Below are 20,512 nucleotides of genomic sequence, written 5' to 3'. Positions count from 1 at the left end.
TTATATGTGGCATTATTATTGAAGTGATGTAAACTGAGTAGGATCCATTTTTTAGGGATGTGTTAACAGAGTATCCATGTCAGAGTAATGCTATTTTATAACATGACTGATAAAATGTTTGAACTGTGAGAACACGTTTCTAGTTGCTACAAGGCAAATGGTTGCAGAAACTGAAGATGAAGAACTGTGAACGTGCTACTGCACATTAACTTGAAATGCATTCAATGCCATTATAAAGTCTCAAAAGAAACAAATCGAATCTTAAAAGAAAACCATTTTGACTTTGGCAGTCTGTTTGTGAGGAGGAATGCAATTATAATATAATGAAATAGATGAACATGAAACAATTATAATTTGAAAGATGAGAGATGCATGCATGTTTATCTACTTGTGAACAGTTTATGTTCCCATATAGCTTTTTGTTTGATTGTTAGCTAAACGGCTTTTAAGGCACCTTGGTGCTTCTCAGATTCTTTGCCTCTGTGATCTCTCAGATCTGATAAATTCTTACAACGTCCTCACAGATGTCGCTTAAGGCGGAAGGCTTGTTAATGCCACTTGACATGGGATCAGCCTAAGTTCCACCTTAAGAGTTTTGGCCAATAAATGAAATCCAACTTTTTTGAGTCACCCCCCGGTCATGTCTTCAGCATGTGTGTGTGTATGTCTAATCTTGTGCACAAGTGGACACATCTGTTCCGACAGATGCTTGTTTGTACCCAAAGATATGCTTTCCAGAAGGTGCAGAGGAGGGAGCCGAGGTTACCACAGTATCCGTCCTTCTCTAGTTTGCCTTCTGTGTGCACCAATAGCTCTGATCACATGCTTTTTGTTATTAAAGGAAGATCTCAGATAAATGCAGAGCGACTCTCTGTTCCCCATTCAATGTTGCTAATCTCAAATTCTGCCAGGACAGAATCATCTTTATAAAAGCTTTCAGACTTCAAAAAAAAAAAGAAGCAGAGGACGGAAATATGGACCGGATGTTGGTGGGGGATGAATTTGATCATAGATGCAGTCTCTTTAAAGTGTAAAGGATAAAAGAAGCAGTACCCGCACGGAGTGAACTTTACAATATATATATATATGGATTGGAGCCATGTCAGCTAAACCAGCAAGAGCTTGTGCCATTTCTCAACTCTTACTGAGTCTAAAAATTTAGTTTTCTGCTCTTGTGCGTATGTCCATAATGCTGAATAAAAGACTTTTAGCGTTGGAGTGAATTAGGAAGGTAGCATTTACACAACTACCTACAAAAAGCAGAGTAAATGAATCATGTTGGCGTTGACAATACTTTATTTCAGTCGACAGGAAAGCTGTCCCACTGCCCAAAGAGAAAAGAGAAAACCGAGAACAGTAAAATGTAAGCTTACAGCAGCACTTACATTTGGCAGGATTGTCGATTCTAGTAATAAAATTATGATTTATTTAGCATATACAGTAAATCAAATGAAAGTTGGTTTTCATTAATATAATTTTGTTTTGTATCACTATATGTCACACGGAGAAGCCCAATACAACCTGTATTAAACATGAAGCTAACATGTACATAATACATTGAATTATACCACATAAACAAGGCCATTTGTGCATAACCGAACGTGGACATCCGTGTTCAATAAGTAGTTTGGCCTAGAGCTTCATATTTGAGTTACATATAAGCATTTCAGTAACCCATGTTCATTTTAACCAAAGCACAATCCAAATGTACCCCCATACAGTAAATTGAAATATCAACAGGGACTAAAGAAACAGAAGTGGCTTAATATAAGAGTGCAAATTTCACAGCAGATTGTGCTCACTGATCAAAGTGTCCATTGAATGGCACAACAACACTTGTTTAGGACAATACATTTGGTGCTTCAAACTAAATCACTGAATAGTTGATAACGCATTGCTTACGGCTACAAATAATGTGCAGCATTATTATGCACAGCACAGGAGAGTACATGAAAAACTAATATGCGCATTAATTGAATGCAAAATAAAGTGCTTTAAAATGCTACATATGTCAATAAAAAGTGCTGAAATTTGTCTTAGAGATTGTAGTGCAGCCATGACAAAACAACAGAGCTATCATATCATATGAGGAGCTCAGATGCAAAAGTGAATTTCATCTTTTGCAATGTTTCTAGATGCATATTAAGTGATTTTGCAGCTGTTTACTTTGTCTTGTCCAAAGAAATTGAAGTTTTGCTGAGAAAGTGTGCATGCACTTAGAGGATTTTGCAGCGAAAGACAGTCAATTTTGTTAAATACCAATGAAATCAGTAGCGCCTCACTGCAGAACACGACATCTAGGGGGCGGAGTTGGATTCAGATCCAAGAAGCGGGGTTGGATTCAGATCCAGGGAGTGGGGCTGGATCCAGGTCCAGAGATCTCTTCCCATTGCATTTTGATTGGTCGGCAGTTTTACCACAAGACAAGTCATACACTTGTTGTTGCGTTACCATTTCCGCTTTTCTCGTCAATTAAGAGAAAACGCTTCCCTGCCATTGATGAGATTTTCCGTCTTTCCGCAATACCGCTATTATCCACCAGGTGGGGCACTTCCGCAACTTATACAACCCGGAAGTATCGCATCACGTGGAAGAGAAAGAACTGCGTGTATGTTTTAAAGATCGCTCTGCATCTGATCTCTATCAAAAGTCCTTCGCAAAAATGGAAATATCTCAGCTTTTTGCTCAAAATTGGGTGTTTTTGAAGAAACCTTCCCATGTTTGAGAGGTGATAACAAGAGAACTAATGAAGGTAGGATGAAAAAAAAATTTTTTGTTTGAAAGCAGAGGGTCTGTTCTTTCATCTGATATATTGTTTGTTTATATATTTAAAGAAGAAAATTTTCTGAAAGGCTTAAACTTTTGTGAAAATCATGAAAAACGCTGGCAACTTTTTTTTTAAATGCTGGCGGGGAAAGAGTTAATACCCATGAATGTATACAGTTTACATGGCATAGTAATTTAAATATATGGCATGTTATTTAGAAATTAAAAATTGAATGTTTATCTTGTATGGACTTTTAACTTGTTTAAACGCGTCTTCGCTAGCCATTAGGAAACAGGTTTCCCTTGCAGAAGGTTTACTTTTCTTACAAATGTGCTAATAAAAGTTATCAAATAAAATTGTGATTTTATATTTATCCGTATAGGAATAGATGTGTAAAAAGTGGGATAATGATAATGTACAGCCAACCAGGTCGCAAATAAATTCCTTCAATGATATCACCCTATCGGGAACGTGTGCCCTTACCTTCTCTTACAACTAACTGTAATCATTACTTACTAAATTAGGACTATTTCTCGACAATATTATTTATCAAACGTACACTTAAACTGATAAGAGCAAACGTTGCAACTAATTGCAGGCTGCAACAACGCAAATATACTGGTTCATTTGGGCGGAGCAAAGAATATAAAGTGGGAGGAGTTGGATCTAGATCCAACCTCGCCTCCTGGATGTCGTGTTCTGCAATGAGGACCATCTCAATGAAATGACTAAAGTTACATTTGTAAAAATAAGGCATTTCAATTACTGACTAATAACCGTTTCATTGCCAAAAAGTGAAATTACTGAGCCTAAACATAAGCCTGATAAAAAAAAAATCATTTACAAGAAAACATGCCATGTCAGATACACTTAGAAGGTTTGGCATCTGAACTCTTCATATGTTGTACACAATTAATTTAACACAACAAAAAAGCATTTTTATCATGACAAAGACACATCATACCTGTGAGCTAAATGTATATGGTATAGGTCTCAGGTCAGGTGTAAACAAAAACGACTTAAACTGATGCGATACATCTTTTTAAGTAAACACTGGAAAAATTTGTACAAAAGGCTTTGTTCTTTTAACAGACCATGTGTTTTTGTCAATAAATACGGCAGTAATTTTCCATACTGTACTTTAGGTAGCTCATGGGTCATTGCGACGAGACCATGTTTTTAATAACAGGTTCTCTGTTCAGATACGTGGCCCAATAAACCAAGTTAAAGCTGCCAAAAAGTACCGGGAAGATGATGCGTGACATACGGTCAATCTTGCTGACGCTGTTAAAGGTCTTTTTTGTTTCTTTAGCCACTGGTTGAGCTTTATTGGCCTCCACTGTGACGCTCTTAGAGACGGTGGGCAGAGCCGAGTCCTTAGCAATGTGAGGTGCGTAGTTTGCCACAGCAACTGCGTAAGCATTGTTCTTTTTCACCACAGATGTCTCGTTTTTCTGCAGGTAGAAGAGGATGGGTTTGACGCTGATCCATGACAGTGGTTAATCAATGATATCAAAAGCTACATTTTGTGCGTAAAGTCAACTGCAAATTACACCTTGAAGAATTTTTACCCTGTATTAGTACTTTGATTCGTTTAGAGGATAAATGTTTTACCTCTTACTGATAATGCCCTTATGTTTTGTCTGCAAAATGTCTCACATAAACCTGCTTTTATGTGAGAAGATAATATAAACCGCATTGATTTACTTCCCATCAGCGTATGTTCACTCGTCAAAATAGCCCACTTCTTCACAATGATAATAATCAAAGCCATCTTATGTGTCCTACTCTAAAATCAAAGGCTTGTGTGTGTGTAGTCATGGTTACCTTATCACTGACAACGCTCTTGCCATCCCAGGCCCAGCCACGCTTGGTGAAGTAGTTTACAGTGGCGAACTCGATGAGAGCAGAGAAAACAAAAGCGTAGCAGACAGCAATGAACCAGTCCATGGCTGTGGCGTAAGCCACCTTTGGCAAAGAGTTGCGAGCACTGATGCTCAGAGTGGTCATGGTTAGCACTGTTGTCACACCTAGACAAGAATAACAAAAGACGTTGAAAGACTGTTATACACAGAAGATGATGCATTAGCACTGCACGTCTCACTGCAGATAAATAGCAGCGTTTATGTTGTTAGCCTCATTGCTGGAGTGCCATTAAAAATAGGACAAAAAGTAAAAGCAATGTTTTGTTCACATTTGAGTTACATATAAGACATTTTGTTCTTGGCATGAAGTAATTATAATGCTACATTGGTCCAAAACATTGGTCACTGGTTAGAGGAATGTCTATTTGGGGTTGGATATCAACACATTGGGCCCTATTTTAACGATCTGAAACGCAAGTGCGAAGCACAAAACGCAAGTGACTTTGTGGGCGGATCTTGGGCGCTGTTGCTATTTTCCCGGCGGGAGAAATAACTCTTGCACCAGGCGCAAATCAATAAGGGGTTGGTCTGAAGTAGGTTCATTATTCATAGGTGTGGTTTTGGCGTAACGTCAAATAAACCAATCAGAACGCTATCCAACATTCCCTTTAAACGCAAGGGCGCAAGTTTCATGGCGGGTTGCTATTATTATGACGGATTTACCAGGCGCACACCAGGAGCGGTTCACAGCCGAGGAGACCGACGTTCTTGTAAGAGCAGTCAATGACAGAGAAGTTGTTTTGAATGGGGATAGGAGAAACCCGCCCAAATCAGCGTCGGTTAAACAGGCGTGAGAGGAAATAGCCACAATTGTCTCATCAGCTGGCATCCCCATCGTTGATGTCAGGAGACGGGGGAATCACAAGCTTGCCAGCATAAATCGGCCACGCCGTGTAACGGGAGGTGGATCTGCCTCTACACAGGACCTGATGCCAGCAGAGGACATCGCTGCGTCCACCCTCACCGCTGAAAGGGTTTGGGGGCTTTGAAATTGGACCCAAGAAACGCAAGCAAGGTCCAACCCCAAAGTACTCTTACAAATCAAGTTCATATACAGTAAGGTTTCTTATGAAAACATTTTAATTATTATTTACATAAAATAAACGTAATACAGCCACACAACAAATATGAAAATATTTGAATCGTTATTTGCATGAGAAGTTTTTAACGCAGCCACACAATAAATAAAAACTATCACCACAATGCTCACCACTATGATTTCCCTTATCTCATGTGTTAATATTTTTTATTGTAACAATTTAAGATTTGCAAAAATAACTGTTGCATCTGTGTAGATTAGATGCAAAGTGTGCACGCGTTATGCACGCTATACATTATGGTCAAGCATGCGCCCTTAAAATAGGATAATGAACCACGCGCAACGCGCCACTGACTTTAGACTATTTTTTTCTGGTCAGTGGCGCAATTGTTTTTTGAAACTGCAAAATAGCATCAGGGATGGTTTGCGCTGGAACACGCCTCTTTTTTTGCGCTGAATCGTCCTGGGAGCGCAAGTTCATTCCCTAGTTTGCCGAAGTGCGTCTGTGGAGGGAAAACCCGCTGTGCGCCGGGGCAAAATACGAATGATACATGCGTCACTGACAAAGTAAATTGCGCTGGGTGCAAGATAGGGCCCATTGACTTAATAGATACCAAAATTATATTTGTATAATTTGTTAATTATATTTATTATCTTTCCTAAACTCTTTATGAATGTATTATTTCAATGAAAATATTGTTTGTTTTAAATTTAGCAAGAAGCAAAATAAATAATAAAGCCTAGGGTTAGCATAACAATTTCCTGTTGAAATGTTAAATTGTATGAATGTGTGCGTGCACAGGATTTTATGAGTCTCTTTATTTCTATAGGCCTGAAGGATATTGAAACTGCTAGAGAGAAAATAAAAAAATACACATCAACATCAGCTCTCCCCATGACTGCATCAATAATTTAATCAGAACAAACAAAATCAGCAAGATCAATTTGTTTTACGTAGGTACAAAGCCAACAAGTGAAAACATGCTATTGGAACATGTCACTAAATAAAGTGCATTACATTATGTTTTTTCATGAGAAATATGATACATACGACACATGCTTGCTTACCGAACACTGTGCGTGCTGGGACGGATTCTCGGTTGAGCCAGAAAGAGACCTGGGATAGGATGACTGTCATAATGCAGGGCAGATATGTCTGGATGACGAAGTATCCGATCTTCCTCTTTAAATGGAAATGGGCCGTCATCACTGTATATTCACCTGTGAACCAGAGAGTGGATGGATCTTCTTCTGTGACTGTTTGAGAACATCTTTGTCTATGCATGTATCATCAACTCACCAGTGCTGGACTTGATGGTTTCTTTACCAACGGTCTGTCCCATTAGGTCATACTGATTGAGTCTAGATCCATCCGGAGCTACTTCAACAGATAAGGTGGCATTTCGTGTCCAAACGTATGTCACCTCTGACAGAGTATAAGCATCTACACACAAGGATATTATACGTTATATATTTGGAGTTCAAAAACAGGTTTGGGGCACCATTGACTTACATAGTTGTGCTCCTACTTCCTGTTTGATTACAAATATCTTAAAGCGTAACTAAACCCCTGGTCAGAGCCTGACTCCGCCCACTGGCAATATTTGAAAAATGCAAGAAAAGTGGGAAGATCCCAACGGAGATAGAGGGGACGAACTAAGCTCGTACCAAGTGTGTGGTGAGATCGTAACAAGGGCGTGGTGAGCTTAAACCTGCTTACGTCACGAGTCATTTTTTGGACCCAACACCCAATAGGAAAATTCAACTGCAGTAGCCACCGTTCAACCTGAAGAGGGCAGCACTCAGACGTTTTTACACCATATATTGCAGTATTGAAACACTTTATATCCAAATGGCAAAAAAGTTACTAAAATAAATGAACAGCACTAATAAAGCATCATTCTTACAGATCATTAACTAAAAAAAGTTGGTTTAGGGTTTAGTTACTCTTTAAAGGAATAGTCTACCCTTTTGCCATATTAAACTATGTTATTACCTCAACCTAGACGAATTAATACATATCTATCTTTTTTCAATGCATGCACTGTACAGCGCGTTGTGAATGTGTTAGCATTTAGCCTAGCCCCATTCATTCCTATGGTACCAAAAAAAAGTTTTATTTTGTGGCACCATACTTACTAGTATAACTCCTCATGTAACAGTCTTTAAATAGGGAAAACACGGAAGTGTTTGGTGGCTTCCCTGTTTGGTACCATAGGAATGAATGGGTCTAGGCTAAATGCTAACACATTCACGACGTGCTGTACAGTGCACGCATTGAAAAAAGATAGATATGTATTAATTTGTCTAAGTTGAGGTAATAATATAGTTTAATATGACAAAAGGGTAGACTATTCCTTTAAAGGGACACACCACTTTTTTGAAAATATGCTCCTTTTCCAGCTCCCCTAGAGTTAAACATTTGATTTTTACAGTTTTGGAATCCATTCAGCTGATCTCCAGGTCTGGCGGTACCACTTTTAGCATAGCTTAGCATAATCCTTCCAATATTTTTTCTATTTAAAACTCGACACTTATGTAGTTACATTGTGTACTAAGACCGACGGAAAATTTATTTTTTTCTAGGCAGATATGGCTAGAAACCATACTCACATTCTGCTGAAATAATCAAGGACTTGGCTGCCGAAACATGACTGCAGCAGGTGTAGTGATATAACGCACTGCCCAAAAATAGTCCCCTTGGTTACTTTCAATAGCAGGGGAAAATTTTCAGGTGCTGCGTAATATCATTGCGCCTGCTGCAGTCATGTTGTGGAGTGTCCCTTTAATTTGGGTCCAGCAGAACAAAGAAGTCTACACAGGTTTGAAACAGCACGAGGATGAGTAAATGATGACAGAATTTTCATTTTTGGGTATACTATCTTTTTAAGGCCTCATTATGTCAACCAGTCCAAATTAACCAAAATTGCAAAAATGAGTGCATAAAACTTGGCTGTTAGGAATTATTCTGGATTTACCAAATGTTACACTGCTTGCTTGTACATTAGTCCCATTCACACATTCATTTTTATTGGTAAATTGCAAGTAAATTGCAGTTAACAGGTCATCTGTAAACAGAACCTTTCTGGTAAATCAGTGCTGCCAATTTACCAGTAAGAGAGGTTGTAAGATAACCAGTAATTTACTGGTAAGCGTTACATGTGAACGGATAATAAGGACTACCGGCATTTAGAATGGTCCGAAGCTGTCAGTGCATCATAATATTTTGATGCCAATGACGCATTTACCCCTGCACTGTTAATGGATGTTTCCACACGCACCCTGCTGAACTCTTTCACCGCCAGCGTTTTTAAAAAAAGTTGCCAGCCAACGCCAGCGTTTTTTTTATGATTTTCACCAAAGTTTAATGCCTTCCAGAAAATGTTCTTCTTGAAATATATAAACATACAATATACCAAATGAAAGAACAGACCCTCTGCTTTCAAACAAAAAAGTTTCATCCTACCTTCAGTGGTTCTTTTGTAATCAGCTTTTGAATATGAGTAGGTTTCTGCAAAAACACCACATTTTGAGCAAAAAGCAGAGATAATTCCATTTTTGTGACGGACTTTTCATAGAGATCCCTTTTAGAGCGATCTTTAAAACAGACACGGACATGCAGCCGCTTGCCATAGGGCAATACTTCCGGGTTTAAAAAGTTGTGGTGGGTATCTGGTGGATAATAGCGGTATTGCGGAAAGACGGAAAATCTCGTCATTGGCGGGGAAGCGTTTTCTCTTAATTGACGAGATATCTCGTCAATGGCGGTGAAAGAGTTAAAGTCGAGCAACTATAGTTAACGTCCTCATTTCCTCACCAAAGTTGTTTAAAACAGCTTATCATCTATTTGCCAAATTGCGCACGTCCTTAGCTCACCCTGTAAACATTACTGCTGTTCAAGACGCAGGTTGCGACTCTTTCCCAGTTCAGTGCCGTTTGAAGTTACCTAATGCAATGTTGTTTGGTTACTAGCAAACTGCGCGACTGTCGAAGTTTTCCACAGAAGTGAAAACAACACAATACGAACTGTGGATATGAAGTCAATACAACACTGAGCTCGGTGTACAGCAGTTTAGAGGCAACTTCCACTTTCTCACCGAGTTTATTGGTACTGAAGTGTGAATATAAAAAGACAGAAAATTTTTGGATTCACTGGTAAATTCATTTTGGGAAATTCATGGTTATTTACCCGAATTACTGTGTGAAAGAGGCTATTGTTACACCTGATGAACAAAAGTAACAAAACCAGAATGCGTCCATTATATTCAAAGAAAGCGCAGACCAGATTACAATGTGAGGTTGATGCTGCGGTTTTGTTGATTATAATACGGAAATTTGTGAGTTATCAGAGCTCTAAGCTCTGTCAGTCATTGAGCTTGGACTAAATTGCAGGGCTCGAGCAGTCACGTGACGTTGTTTTAACCTGCAGCGACAGCTTTGGTGATTATAATAGAAGTGTTCTAGTGTTGTTGTGTCACACGCTTTACTTCATTTATTCAGAATCACATTTTTTGCTGCTAAGAGTGCCAATGAAAGGTTGACTGATTTCTATTTACTGAAGGTCAAATCAAATATAAATTTAGTTTTTTGATGTTTCAGGTTTATTTTATACATTATTTTTATATTTCTGATACTATATGTGTGGAGTCAAAAAATATGTGACCCTGCCTGTGAAATCCAGACTAAAGCATTAAAGTTTGATTTCACTTAATTAATTTCAAATTGATTTAAATCTTTGACATGGCAGGGTCACATATTCATTTTTTCAGACTGGCATATGTGTTTTATTTAATTGTTTAGATATTTATTCTTGTTTTTATTTTCCTGTTGTTATTATTATATTGATCTCATTTGAACTTTGTACTTTCCTATGTAAAGCTCTTTGAGAATAAGGCGCTATATACAGTAAAATAAAGTTTATTATTATTATTATTATTATTATGATTTTTGTTACGAATAGACAAATAAAAAACGCTATACAGTGCTTGAATATCACCGTACATCACACAATAAATATTTCATATTTTTACTTACAGCTGCCAAATTTAAGTGGACAGGAGTGGAAATCCATTGGAAAGTCTTCAAGATGCATTGGACATTCAGCTTGAACTGTCAATCTATTGGGCATAAATGCATATAAACACACATCACAACACTGACCTATTCATTTGGGTTCATTATACAGCGGGTGAAATAAGTATTGAACACGTCACCATTTTTCTCAGTAAATATATTTACAAAGGTGCTATTGACATGGAATGTTCACCAGATGTTGGTAACAACCCAAGTAATCCATACATACAAAGAAACCAAAACAAATAAGTTCAGAAATGAAGTTAAGTGTAATAATGTGAAATGACACAGGGAAAAAGAATTGAACACATGAATAAAGTTAGGTGCAAAAAGGCATGGAAAGCCCAGACAACAGCTGAAACTATCAGTTTTGTATAAATTACTTTGGTTGTTACCAACATCTGGTGAAAATTTCATGTCAATAGCACCTTTGGAAATATATTTACTGAGAAAAATGATGACGTGTTCACATGTGTGCACCTCATAGTGTAAAGCAGAGTTCCATTCTCCATAATCCGTAAAAGTTTGTTGGGCATAGTCATGTTGTGAGCCACAGACTTCTTGCCGTTGTGAAAAAAAGTGTCTGGGGTCCAGATTTTACTGGCCATCAGGTTGTTGAGACGCAGGATGTTCATTGGCCCGTGAAACTTCAGCCGCTCATCGGTCCAGCGCTGGCGAAAAAACACATCCACTGTGTATTCCTGAGAATAGAGAGGTTCATATCAGGTGATTTTTTTTTAATAAAAATTACATAGTGGGCAATGAATTGTGAGCCATACTTAAAAAGCGACCTCTGCATTTAACCCATCCCTATAAGTAGTGAATACACACACACACACACACACACACACACACAGCCAGAAAAGTGGGCAGCTATCACTGCAGTGCCCGGGGGAGTAATTGGGGGAAATATGCCTTGCTCAAGGCAACCACTAGCCCACGACTGCTTAATGTTGTGCATATATACTTGAATTCAAATTTTGTAAAAAAAAAAAAAATGCATGTAAATAAAAGGTGCACATGCATGATATTTCAGTTTATTCAATATGTTCACTGTCTGTGTGTGATACAGAGACCTTTCTTTCTCCACTACTAGAAAGCAGTAAAGTGTCAGAAGCGTTTCACATCAATGCATATCTCCTGCTCCCTTGGGCGCAGTACTGCCACGCACCGACCCCTCGGGTGAAGGCGGTCGGTCTGTTTCCATGGCAGCACAGAGACAGGAAAACATTTATACATGTAAGAGATAATAATTTACTCCTATACTCATAGACAATAATAATTGTCTGTGACAGTATATCCTGTCACTGATGGTCCAAGATTTCCCATCTGTAATGCATCGTTTTCCTCTTTCCCAGTATCAACTTCCACAATTTCACAATCGTACTGTGGCAGTGAAGCCATTATGCGTCTATACTAAGTTCATTTCAGCTCAATAAGAAAATCTTTATCCTCGATCTCATGCAAACTTTGAGGTAAGCGTGATTTGTCATTTGATTTTCTTCTCAACATCCTGTAACATTACCTTTCATTATGCTGTCCCAGAGATACCTGATCTCCACAAATAGTCACTTTTCATATTGTCACATCCTGAAGGAACAGCTGGACTGATAAAAAATATGTTTTTGTTCACTATTGTTTAAAGAGCCAGTATTTTCCTTTTCATGATTTTACTTTTTTGTGTGTGTGTTAAGTGTGTTAGAAGTACATGTTAAACCATTTGCAGAGTTAGAAATCCCAAAGCCTACGATAACGCAAGTTACTCTCCAATTGAAATCTCTTTTCATGGACAACAATGAACGCAAGGATTGTAGGCAAAATGTTCTCAAAATATCTTCCTTTGTGTTTATCAGAACAAATACATTTTTACGGGTTTGTAACAACATGTGAGTGAGTAAATGGTGAAACTGTCCCTTTGAGGATCATTTCAAACTTGTAATTTAGAAGCGGGGTTATCCCTGAAATGAACCCAGGGTAGCTAGCCCTGCTTTTTTGCATAAAATATAAAGTGCACATTTTTTACTTTTTAAAAAATTGTACTAACGTCATATTCGAGTGATCTTGACCACGTTTAAACATGAAGTTGACTAGAAGTCGTCGTCATACAAAGTGGCTTTATGATTTTTTTGAGATAGTGCCTGCCTCTAGTGTTGGAGTTATAAACAGTGTGACAATTTACCCATGTGACAACTTACCCCGCTCTCCCTTACATATATAAAAGATAAAATACTAGACATTTACGATCGATCGATCAATCACAGAGGAATTCTGTAAATCATAATAGAAGGTTGTTTTTAAATTATTACCCAACCAACGCAAAACTCAATGACAAAATGACTGTAATTTACAATTCTTCATAATCTGACAGATTTAAAATACCCAACAGGGCAGTGTATAGCAGGGATACAGCAATGACTCAGGCAGAGGTAGACTATTCAAGATTTCCCATGAGATCCCAAAAACAGCAGAGGAATACACTAGCTATGGTTATCATCCTGACATAATTTGATCATAAGATTACAGTCTTTTTGAACAGAGATACTTTTACAACAGGATCTGTGAGAATGTTCAGTGGGTTAGAAAACACTCAGCACTCCACAGCAACAGACGGTAAAATAAATAATGAATGAAAAAAATCATTTCTCTTCCATTTAAACAATTCCTTTTTAGTCTGAGTACTTGAGAGCAGAGACTGTGAAGTGAGGGAAACTTGAGAACTAAGAAAAGCTTCAGCTAGCAGCAGGTATCTAAAGCTATGAATAGAGGAAAACACAAACTGAGATAGAGAGGTGGAGGGTCTGAATGTGACAAACACAAAAATATAAAATGTTTTCGTCGGCACAGTTTAGGTGACACTAGATGAATACAAATCACATGTGTGAGGAGGAATGTCTTACCATGTCTGTGTCTGATACTGGCCCAAAACTGGTAACATAGATATCGGTCTTCACTTCTGTTACTCGGTCTGTGTCACACAGAATAAAATCATAAAAACAAAGCAGCCCTTAGGCAGAATGCTGCTACTTTTCATCCCACAAACTATGTTCTTAAGCTCCAAATGGACCACAATAGTTTTCAAACTGGGAATTTTAGAGCGAAAAAGACAACATACATTCTATATATACATACTTTAACTTCAGGAATGGTTTATATTTGTTGTCTGTTTTTATTACATTGCCCTTTAACTTACTCACAGGGTCATGTAAAGCTGCTAGGAAACAGTCTAAATGCAGTATAAATAAAAAATGTCTCTCTTTAGGTTTACACATCCAGCATTACTGTAGACAATTATTTAAAGGTGATATTTAAAACAAGTTTTTATAGTTTATAAAGTTTTAAATATGGATATTTTAATTACAACTTCACATTGATTACCATCAGAAAGGCTTTATTAACCCCTTGGAACTTTTTGGGTGCTTCACAATCAGTAGCGCCATTTACTACCATAAAGCTTGGAAGAGCCAGGACATTTTCTAATATAAATCCGATTTTATTTGTCTGAAAGGTGATAGTCATATACACTCGGATGGCTTGATGGTGAGAAAATCATAGGATCATTTTCATTTTTGGTCAACCTATCCCTTCAGGTTTGAACAATATGTAATAAAATCACACTTATTATTTATCTAAACAGTTTAAACTTTTCTTTAGACATTTAAACATAAACTCTAAAAATGGCTGCCTTATTTTTAAACCATAATGGGTAAATATTGGACAGAACATATGCTTGGTTAAAATTACCTAATGTTGGGTTGTTGTTATGCAACCACAGGTTGTACTGTGCATTTCTATACCCAACATGGCTTAAAAAACAGCCTTTCTTAGAGTGTATAAATGTATACATATTTTTTTGGAAGAGAAGTTGTTCATATTGAGGGGTCACTGGCATCATAAAGTCTGAAAAACCCTGGTTAGCACAACCTGTGCTGTGACATTTTTGTGCTTTTAGGATCTTGTTAGTATGAATCACCATCCATTTTTCTGTATGGGCAAGGTCTATCATTCTTCCTAAGATCTTTGTGTTGCACAGATGATAGAAAATAATACATGATTGTAATGACATCACCATGACTGCAAGGTTAGCATAAAAACGTGTAACTCAAGGAAGGAGACAAGTCAATGGAGGAGAGGCTTTAGCTGAGACTGCTTTTGTAATAAGAAATCTATTATTTGATGAATGGACAGCCTGATCTTTCGACATGTTTAACACTAAAAAATATATGTATGTTTTTATGTAAAACGTTGTTTTATAAGAGGTGGCAGAATGTGTTCGTACGAATTAGCCACCTCATACAATATGTACGAATTGCCATGCCATTGGGATTACAGCTAGTATTACTATATAATCAATATTTTCTTTCACTGGCTTTCTGTGAAGTGTAAACTGTAACTGACTGTCACGTCACTCTGAATGTCCATCACTGATGTTACTGATCATTTTCATTGGCTGAGGTGTCGGACGTGATCCAAATTGACTGTTACGGTTTTTCGAATGGTAGACTAGCCAAGGTGCCATCTCCCTAAAGAGAGTTTCCCTGACATTTCTGTATCTTGTATTTAACATAATTACCATGGCAACAGTGTACCTGTCCACAGAGAGTAATTTAACAAAATACCAAATGTTCACAAAATCTGTTTGCATCATGGAAGATCATAGTGACCTTTTATTTCCTAGCTTAGAGCTCAAAATAATGGCAGGGGGCATTGTAAGCAGGTATTGACAGACTACACATGCATGATTAGTTGATTATTAAGTGGAGCTGATATCGCTGGTTTTGTTTTCTCTATTTCATTCTCAAGAATAGCTCTAAAACTTCACAGATCATTAGTATATCAACATCTCTTTAAGGAAAACCATTTTTTTATATTTTACTATGTTCTGACCTCAACTTAGACCAATTAATACATACATAATCTTTTTTCAATGCATACACTTTTAATCTTTGTACAGCGTGTCGTGAATCTGCTAGCATTTAGCATAGCCCCATTCATTACTATGGTTCCAAACAGGGATGAATTTAGAAGCTAAACACTTCCATGTTTTCCCTATTTAAAGACTTTTACATGAGTAGTTACATGGGTAAGTATGGTGGCACAAAATAGAAAACAGGGCGATTTTTTAAAGAAATAGTCCATTTTCTAAAAAGAAAAATCCAGATAATTTACTCACCACCATGTCATCCAAAATGTTGATGTCTTTTGTTGTTCAGTCGAGAAGAAATTATGTTTTTTGAGGAAAACATTGCAGGATTTTTCTTATTTTAATGGACTTTAATAGACACTTAATACTTAACTCAACACTTAACAGTTTTTTTCAACTGAGTATCAAAGGACTCTAAACAATCCCAAACGAGGCATAAGGGTCTTATCTAGCGAAAAGTTTGTCATTTTTGACAAGAAAAATAAAAAATATGCACTTTTAAACCACAACTTCTTGTCTACATTATTTCTTCTCGACTGAACAAAGAAAGACATCAACATTTTGGATGACATGGTGGTGAGTAAATTATCTGGATTTTTCTTTTAAGAAAATGGAATATTCCTTTAACAGATGTTTGAGCGATGGGGGAGTAGTCAGGAGTGATGATGATACTGCCCACCGAGGTCGAAGTGCTGCAAAATAAGTGATCTTTCGCCATACAATATAGTTCTCATTTTTTATCCCCTTAAAAAATCGCCATGTTTATTTTGTGCCACCATACTTACTTCTGTAACTACTAATGTAACAATCTTTAAATAAGAAAAACATGGAAGTGTTTAGTGGCTTCTAAATTCGTCCCTGTTTGGATCCTAAGGAATAAATGGGGCTAGGCTAAATGCTAACACATTCACTACGCGCTGTACAAAGATTAAGTGCACGCATTGAAAAACCTAAGTATGTATTAATTTGTCTAAGTTGAGGCAAGAACAAAGTAAAATATTGAAAAACGGTGGTGTATTCCTTTAATTTAGCAATGGGAAACTTTGGTCAGAGATGCAAACGCAAACATGCAAACCGCTTGATAGATGCTTCTGATTATGGCAATTTGGTACATTAGTAACATTTTGGTAACGTTTATATGTTTTTATGCATACATTCACCTGAATGCAATTAAAACTTCTTCCTGTTTTTAACCAAGGGCTAATTTATGGGATTTCATCTGTTATACGAAAGTATTTTTATGAAAATCACTAAGATTGTAATTTTCCTCTGTACTCTGATTGTAATTTTGTAAGTGTATATGAGTATATGAATGTAACGACTTCAGGAAATTAGGATGTTAAATGAGGCTGTGCAGGGCAATAATGACTCACAAGTTAGGCTAATATTCCCCAATAATCACAAGGTTTAGTCTGAAAACTGGTGTCAGCTCTGTACTCTTACCTCCGAGACCAGGTCTCAACCTGTTGTCATAGCCATCAAGCAGTCGGTCCAAAATCCGAGTGAAGAGCGTAATGTTGTTTTTAAAGGCATCTGAGCCTGACACCTCTACACCAGAACTGTGCAAGACACATTTGGTATCAAAATTCTGTAAGCTGTGTTCATACTATATAATACATACACTGAGTTACATTCAAAGAAAGCATGGCTCTGATCGGCATAATGCTTTTCGTCCTAGAGGAGTAATGAAGGGACTAATATCTGGCAAAAGCACCAACATTCTGATATGGCAGCTATATCAAAACACCTGAGACTTTATCTTAAAAGAATAGAAACACAACACTGTTTACTCGCAGGTAATTAGCTGGTTTTAGTCATTTTTAAGCCTTATTTATAACAGTATATTTCTCACTACATACATTGTACTACTATACATAACCATAACCATCCACAGCAGAAGTTTAATACAGTAAACGTATGGTTTATAATTGATGTTAAATTATAGGACTGGTTGTTAAATGTAACACAGTATCATCATCATCCATATAAGCTTCTCACGTACACATTTGAATGACAGAAATATGTCACGAAGAACGCATTACATGAGGCAATGTTTAACAGACAATTGTAAGAAAGACTAACACACACATTTTACACGCAAATAAATCGTTGTTTGCTTACCGTGTTCGCCAAAAAGCCATAACAGAAAGGTAGATAAGAAATCCATGCTGGTTCATTGTTGAGCTAATCCTGACAAAGAAGTCACTCTGAGAATTATACAGGGATGAAGTAAGACAAAAACGCATTTAATTTTGATAGTTTTGCGTTTGAAAGCGCGCAAGAGCATCTCCAAAACGCGCAAGAGAGCCAAATGCGCTGGAGCCACAGACACTGCGAGTCTGTTTCAAAAGTTTCAAAATATGGAAATGATTCACAGATTGCAACCAGATTTCGGAGTTGAACTTTAAAAAAATTAAGTCTGTCCAAACTTAACAAAAATAATCTACAAAACTTCTTGAGTAACAGTTAGGCTAAGTCTGGTTGGGATATTTTACTTACGCAGGGTTTTGTTTTTTTTAAAAAGCTCTCAAAAACAAAAAAACTAAAAAATTAATATTACCTCTGTTAAAGTTAAGCTTCTTTGAGATAAAGTAGCTTTATAAAGTTCCCGCCCTTCCAGCGTTGTCTCATGCGTGATGTTCACAGAATCCCGCATGCGGCGCGCAAACACATGGATGAGCACGTTCAGAGTACAGATACTTGTGATATGTTTTCCTTTGTGATTATTTATTGTGACACGATCCGACGTATCTAGAGACACCGCCTGTATACTGTGCTGGTCATCTGTTTGTATGAAGTCCACACAGACGAGAGCACTGAGAGCATCAAGTAGCCAAAAGACGGAAGAAGAGTCACCGGGTCCTAGAGCGAGCATAGCTTTACATGAAATGTGTGGTGTCTGCTGTGTGTTCAATGAAATCTCATATCAAGTGTAGATCCATTTTGCCATAGAAGTGAAAACTCTTTTCCACAAAAAGTAAAAAAAAACAAGATACATTTGGTAATTATAATAATGTCTTCTCCATTTATATATTTTTAGTTTTTTCCTTGAGAATTTACATAAAATTTCACAAATCTCTTTGCTCCATAGAAGTGCATTCATTGCTTCACCTGTGCATTTGTCCTCTTGTTCTTTCAAATAATCTTGACATCCACCAATCAGAATGAAATTAATGAGACTTATTTACCCAACTTTTTACGTAAAAAAGCTTTTGATTTTGAAAAAAATAATTATAATATAACTATATATCATAGAAAACTGATTTTTGACAGTCATTCAAACATTTCTTTACTCATGAACATCTTTCTAAATCCATACTTCAAAAATGAACTCTTTTAAGCCTATTTTTGCTGCCATGAAACATTTATGACTATCCAAAGAAGCAGTTCAGGCAGAATGTAAAAAGCTAAAGCAGTGACAGGGAACAGATGCAGTCAGGATTCGTACAAAATAAAGGTTCTCACAATGCCATATAAGAACCATTTTGGCTGAATGGTTCCACAAAGAACCTTTAACCTTTTTGTTCAATAAAATGTTATTTTTATAAAAAGGTAAAATATAAATGGTTCTTTAAAGACCCTTTGACTGAAAGGTTCTTTGAGGAACCAAAAATGGTTCTTTGATGACATCACTGTGAAGAACCTTTTAAGTACCCTTTTACTTTTAAGAGTGTACAGATAAATTTATCACACTAAATCACATAAATAATCTATTAATAGTAAAATAAATTTTTTAATCAAACCAAAAGAAATCAATGGTATAACCATAGCTTCAAAAACGTTAAAAAGATTATCTGTGTGTATTTCTGTAAATGTATTTTATTTTAATATCCATAACATGAAATTGTATTTTTCTGAAGGGACCTACTGCAAACACCCAAAGGCCTACAAATTCTAAAAAGACTAAAATCTAAGGTATAAATTTCAGTAATTATATTTTCACCTCTTTTGATGTTTCATATACATAACCACTTCAGAATATTTGTTTTCATTAACACTACACGTACAACATGATTACTTTCATTAGCATAAAATTATAAATGGCCTGCGTTGAATAAATGAAAGAGACTATATGTGATACTATACTGCCACCTGCTGTCCTGAGGAGAAAGTTTTACGTCATAGATAAAAATCAAAACCAGAACTAATTAATGTTAGTTGATCAAATAAAGGAGGAACTTCGTTTAGATTTCACACAGAACACAACATACGTGATATAAGGAAGTAAATAAGGACAGAAAAATATACACATTTACAAAGGCAAGCTTAAAAACCTTAACCTCCCTTCCCCATAGGGGTAAAACCTCTATGTAAGTGTAATTTTTCGTCATTTTGGAAAAGCATTAAGGACATTTGATCCAGTTTATGTAGAATGGATGTGAGAAGGTATCACAGGTCCTTCTTCTGTTACAATGATTCACACATTACCAGATTGTCATAAGTCCAGTCTCCATGGCAATACATCACACACAGATGCATTTGCACAAAGCTGACGTGTGATGAGTCTGCCATTTTCTAGAATGAGGCATATGTTGGTGTCATTGTGCATGTGTTTGTGTTTGTGTCTGGGTCAGAGTCTGAGTCACCATTTCACTAATTGAACAGCTGACCATATGTAAGGCAATAAATAGGCAATATCTGAGTGATGTAGTGTGGAGAGGAGTAAAAAAGCATGTTTAAAAACTGGAATCCTCTTGCTTTTGTTAACTTGTTCGAATATGACACATTTAAAATCCATCCAAAGTCATTTTAGTGATTTACTGTATTCTACATAAAACCATACTAAA

General features: G+C 36.8%; 1 protein-coding gene across 2 annotated transcripts; it reads right to left on the bottom strand.

The window, feature by feature from the left end:
* Nucleotides 1-1,286: 1,286 nt before the first annotated feature.
* gabra2a (gamma-aminobutyric acid type A receptor subunit alpha2a) lies at nucleotides 1,287-18,591 on the bottom strand. 2 transcript variants are annotated; one of them, XM_065297027.2, is made up of 10 exons: nucleotides 18,286-18,591; nucleotides 17,847-17,932; nucleotides 17,169-17,284; nucleotides 13,702-13,769; nucleotides 11,285-11,505; nucleotides 10,766-10,848; nucleotides 7,032-7,175; nucleotides 6,800-6,952; nucleotides 4,595-4,797; nucleotides 1,287-4,221 (listed from the first exon to the last, which is right to left on the bottom strand). In XM_065297027.2, exons 1-10 carry the CDS (start codon nucleotides 18,379-18,381, stop codon nucleotides 3,925-3,927), a joined length of 1,467 nt encoding a protein of 488 aa, XP_065153099.1. In that variant the 5' UTR covers nucleotides 18,382-18,591; the 3' UTR covers nucleotides 1,287-3,924. The 2 variants fall into 2 exon arrangements, with proteins under 2 accessions (XP_065153099.1, XP_065153100.1); XM_065297028.2 differs by having other exon boundaries at nucleotides 17,847-17,915; nucleotides 18,286-18,590.
* Nucleotides 18,592-20,512: the final 1,921 nt, after the last annotated feature.

Source organism: Paramisgurnus dabryanus, chromosome 20 (assembly GCF_030506205.2).
Source record: "Paramisgurnus dabryanus chromosome 20, PD_genome_1.1, whole genome shotgun sequence".
NCBI classification, from domain to species: Eukaryota; Metazoa; Chordata; class Actinopteri; order Cypriniformes; family Cobitidae; genus Paramisgurnus; species Paramisgurnus dabryanus.
Note: the sequence above shows the minus strand (reverse complement) of the source record. Positions and strands in the feature narration are given on the sequence as shown.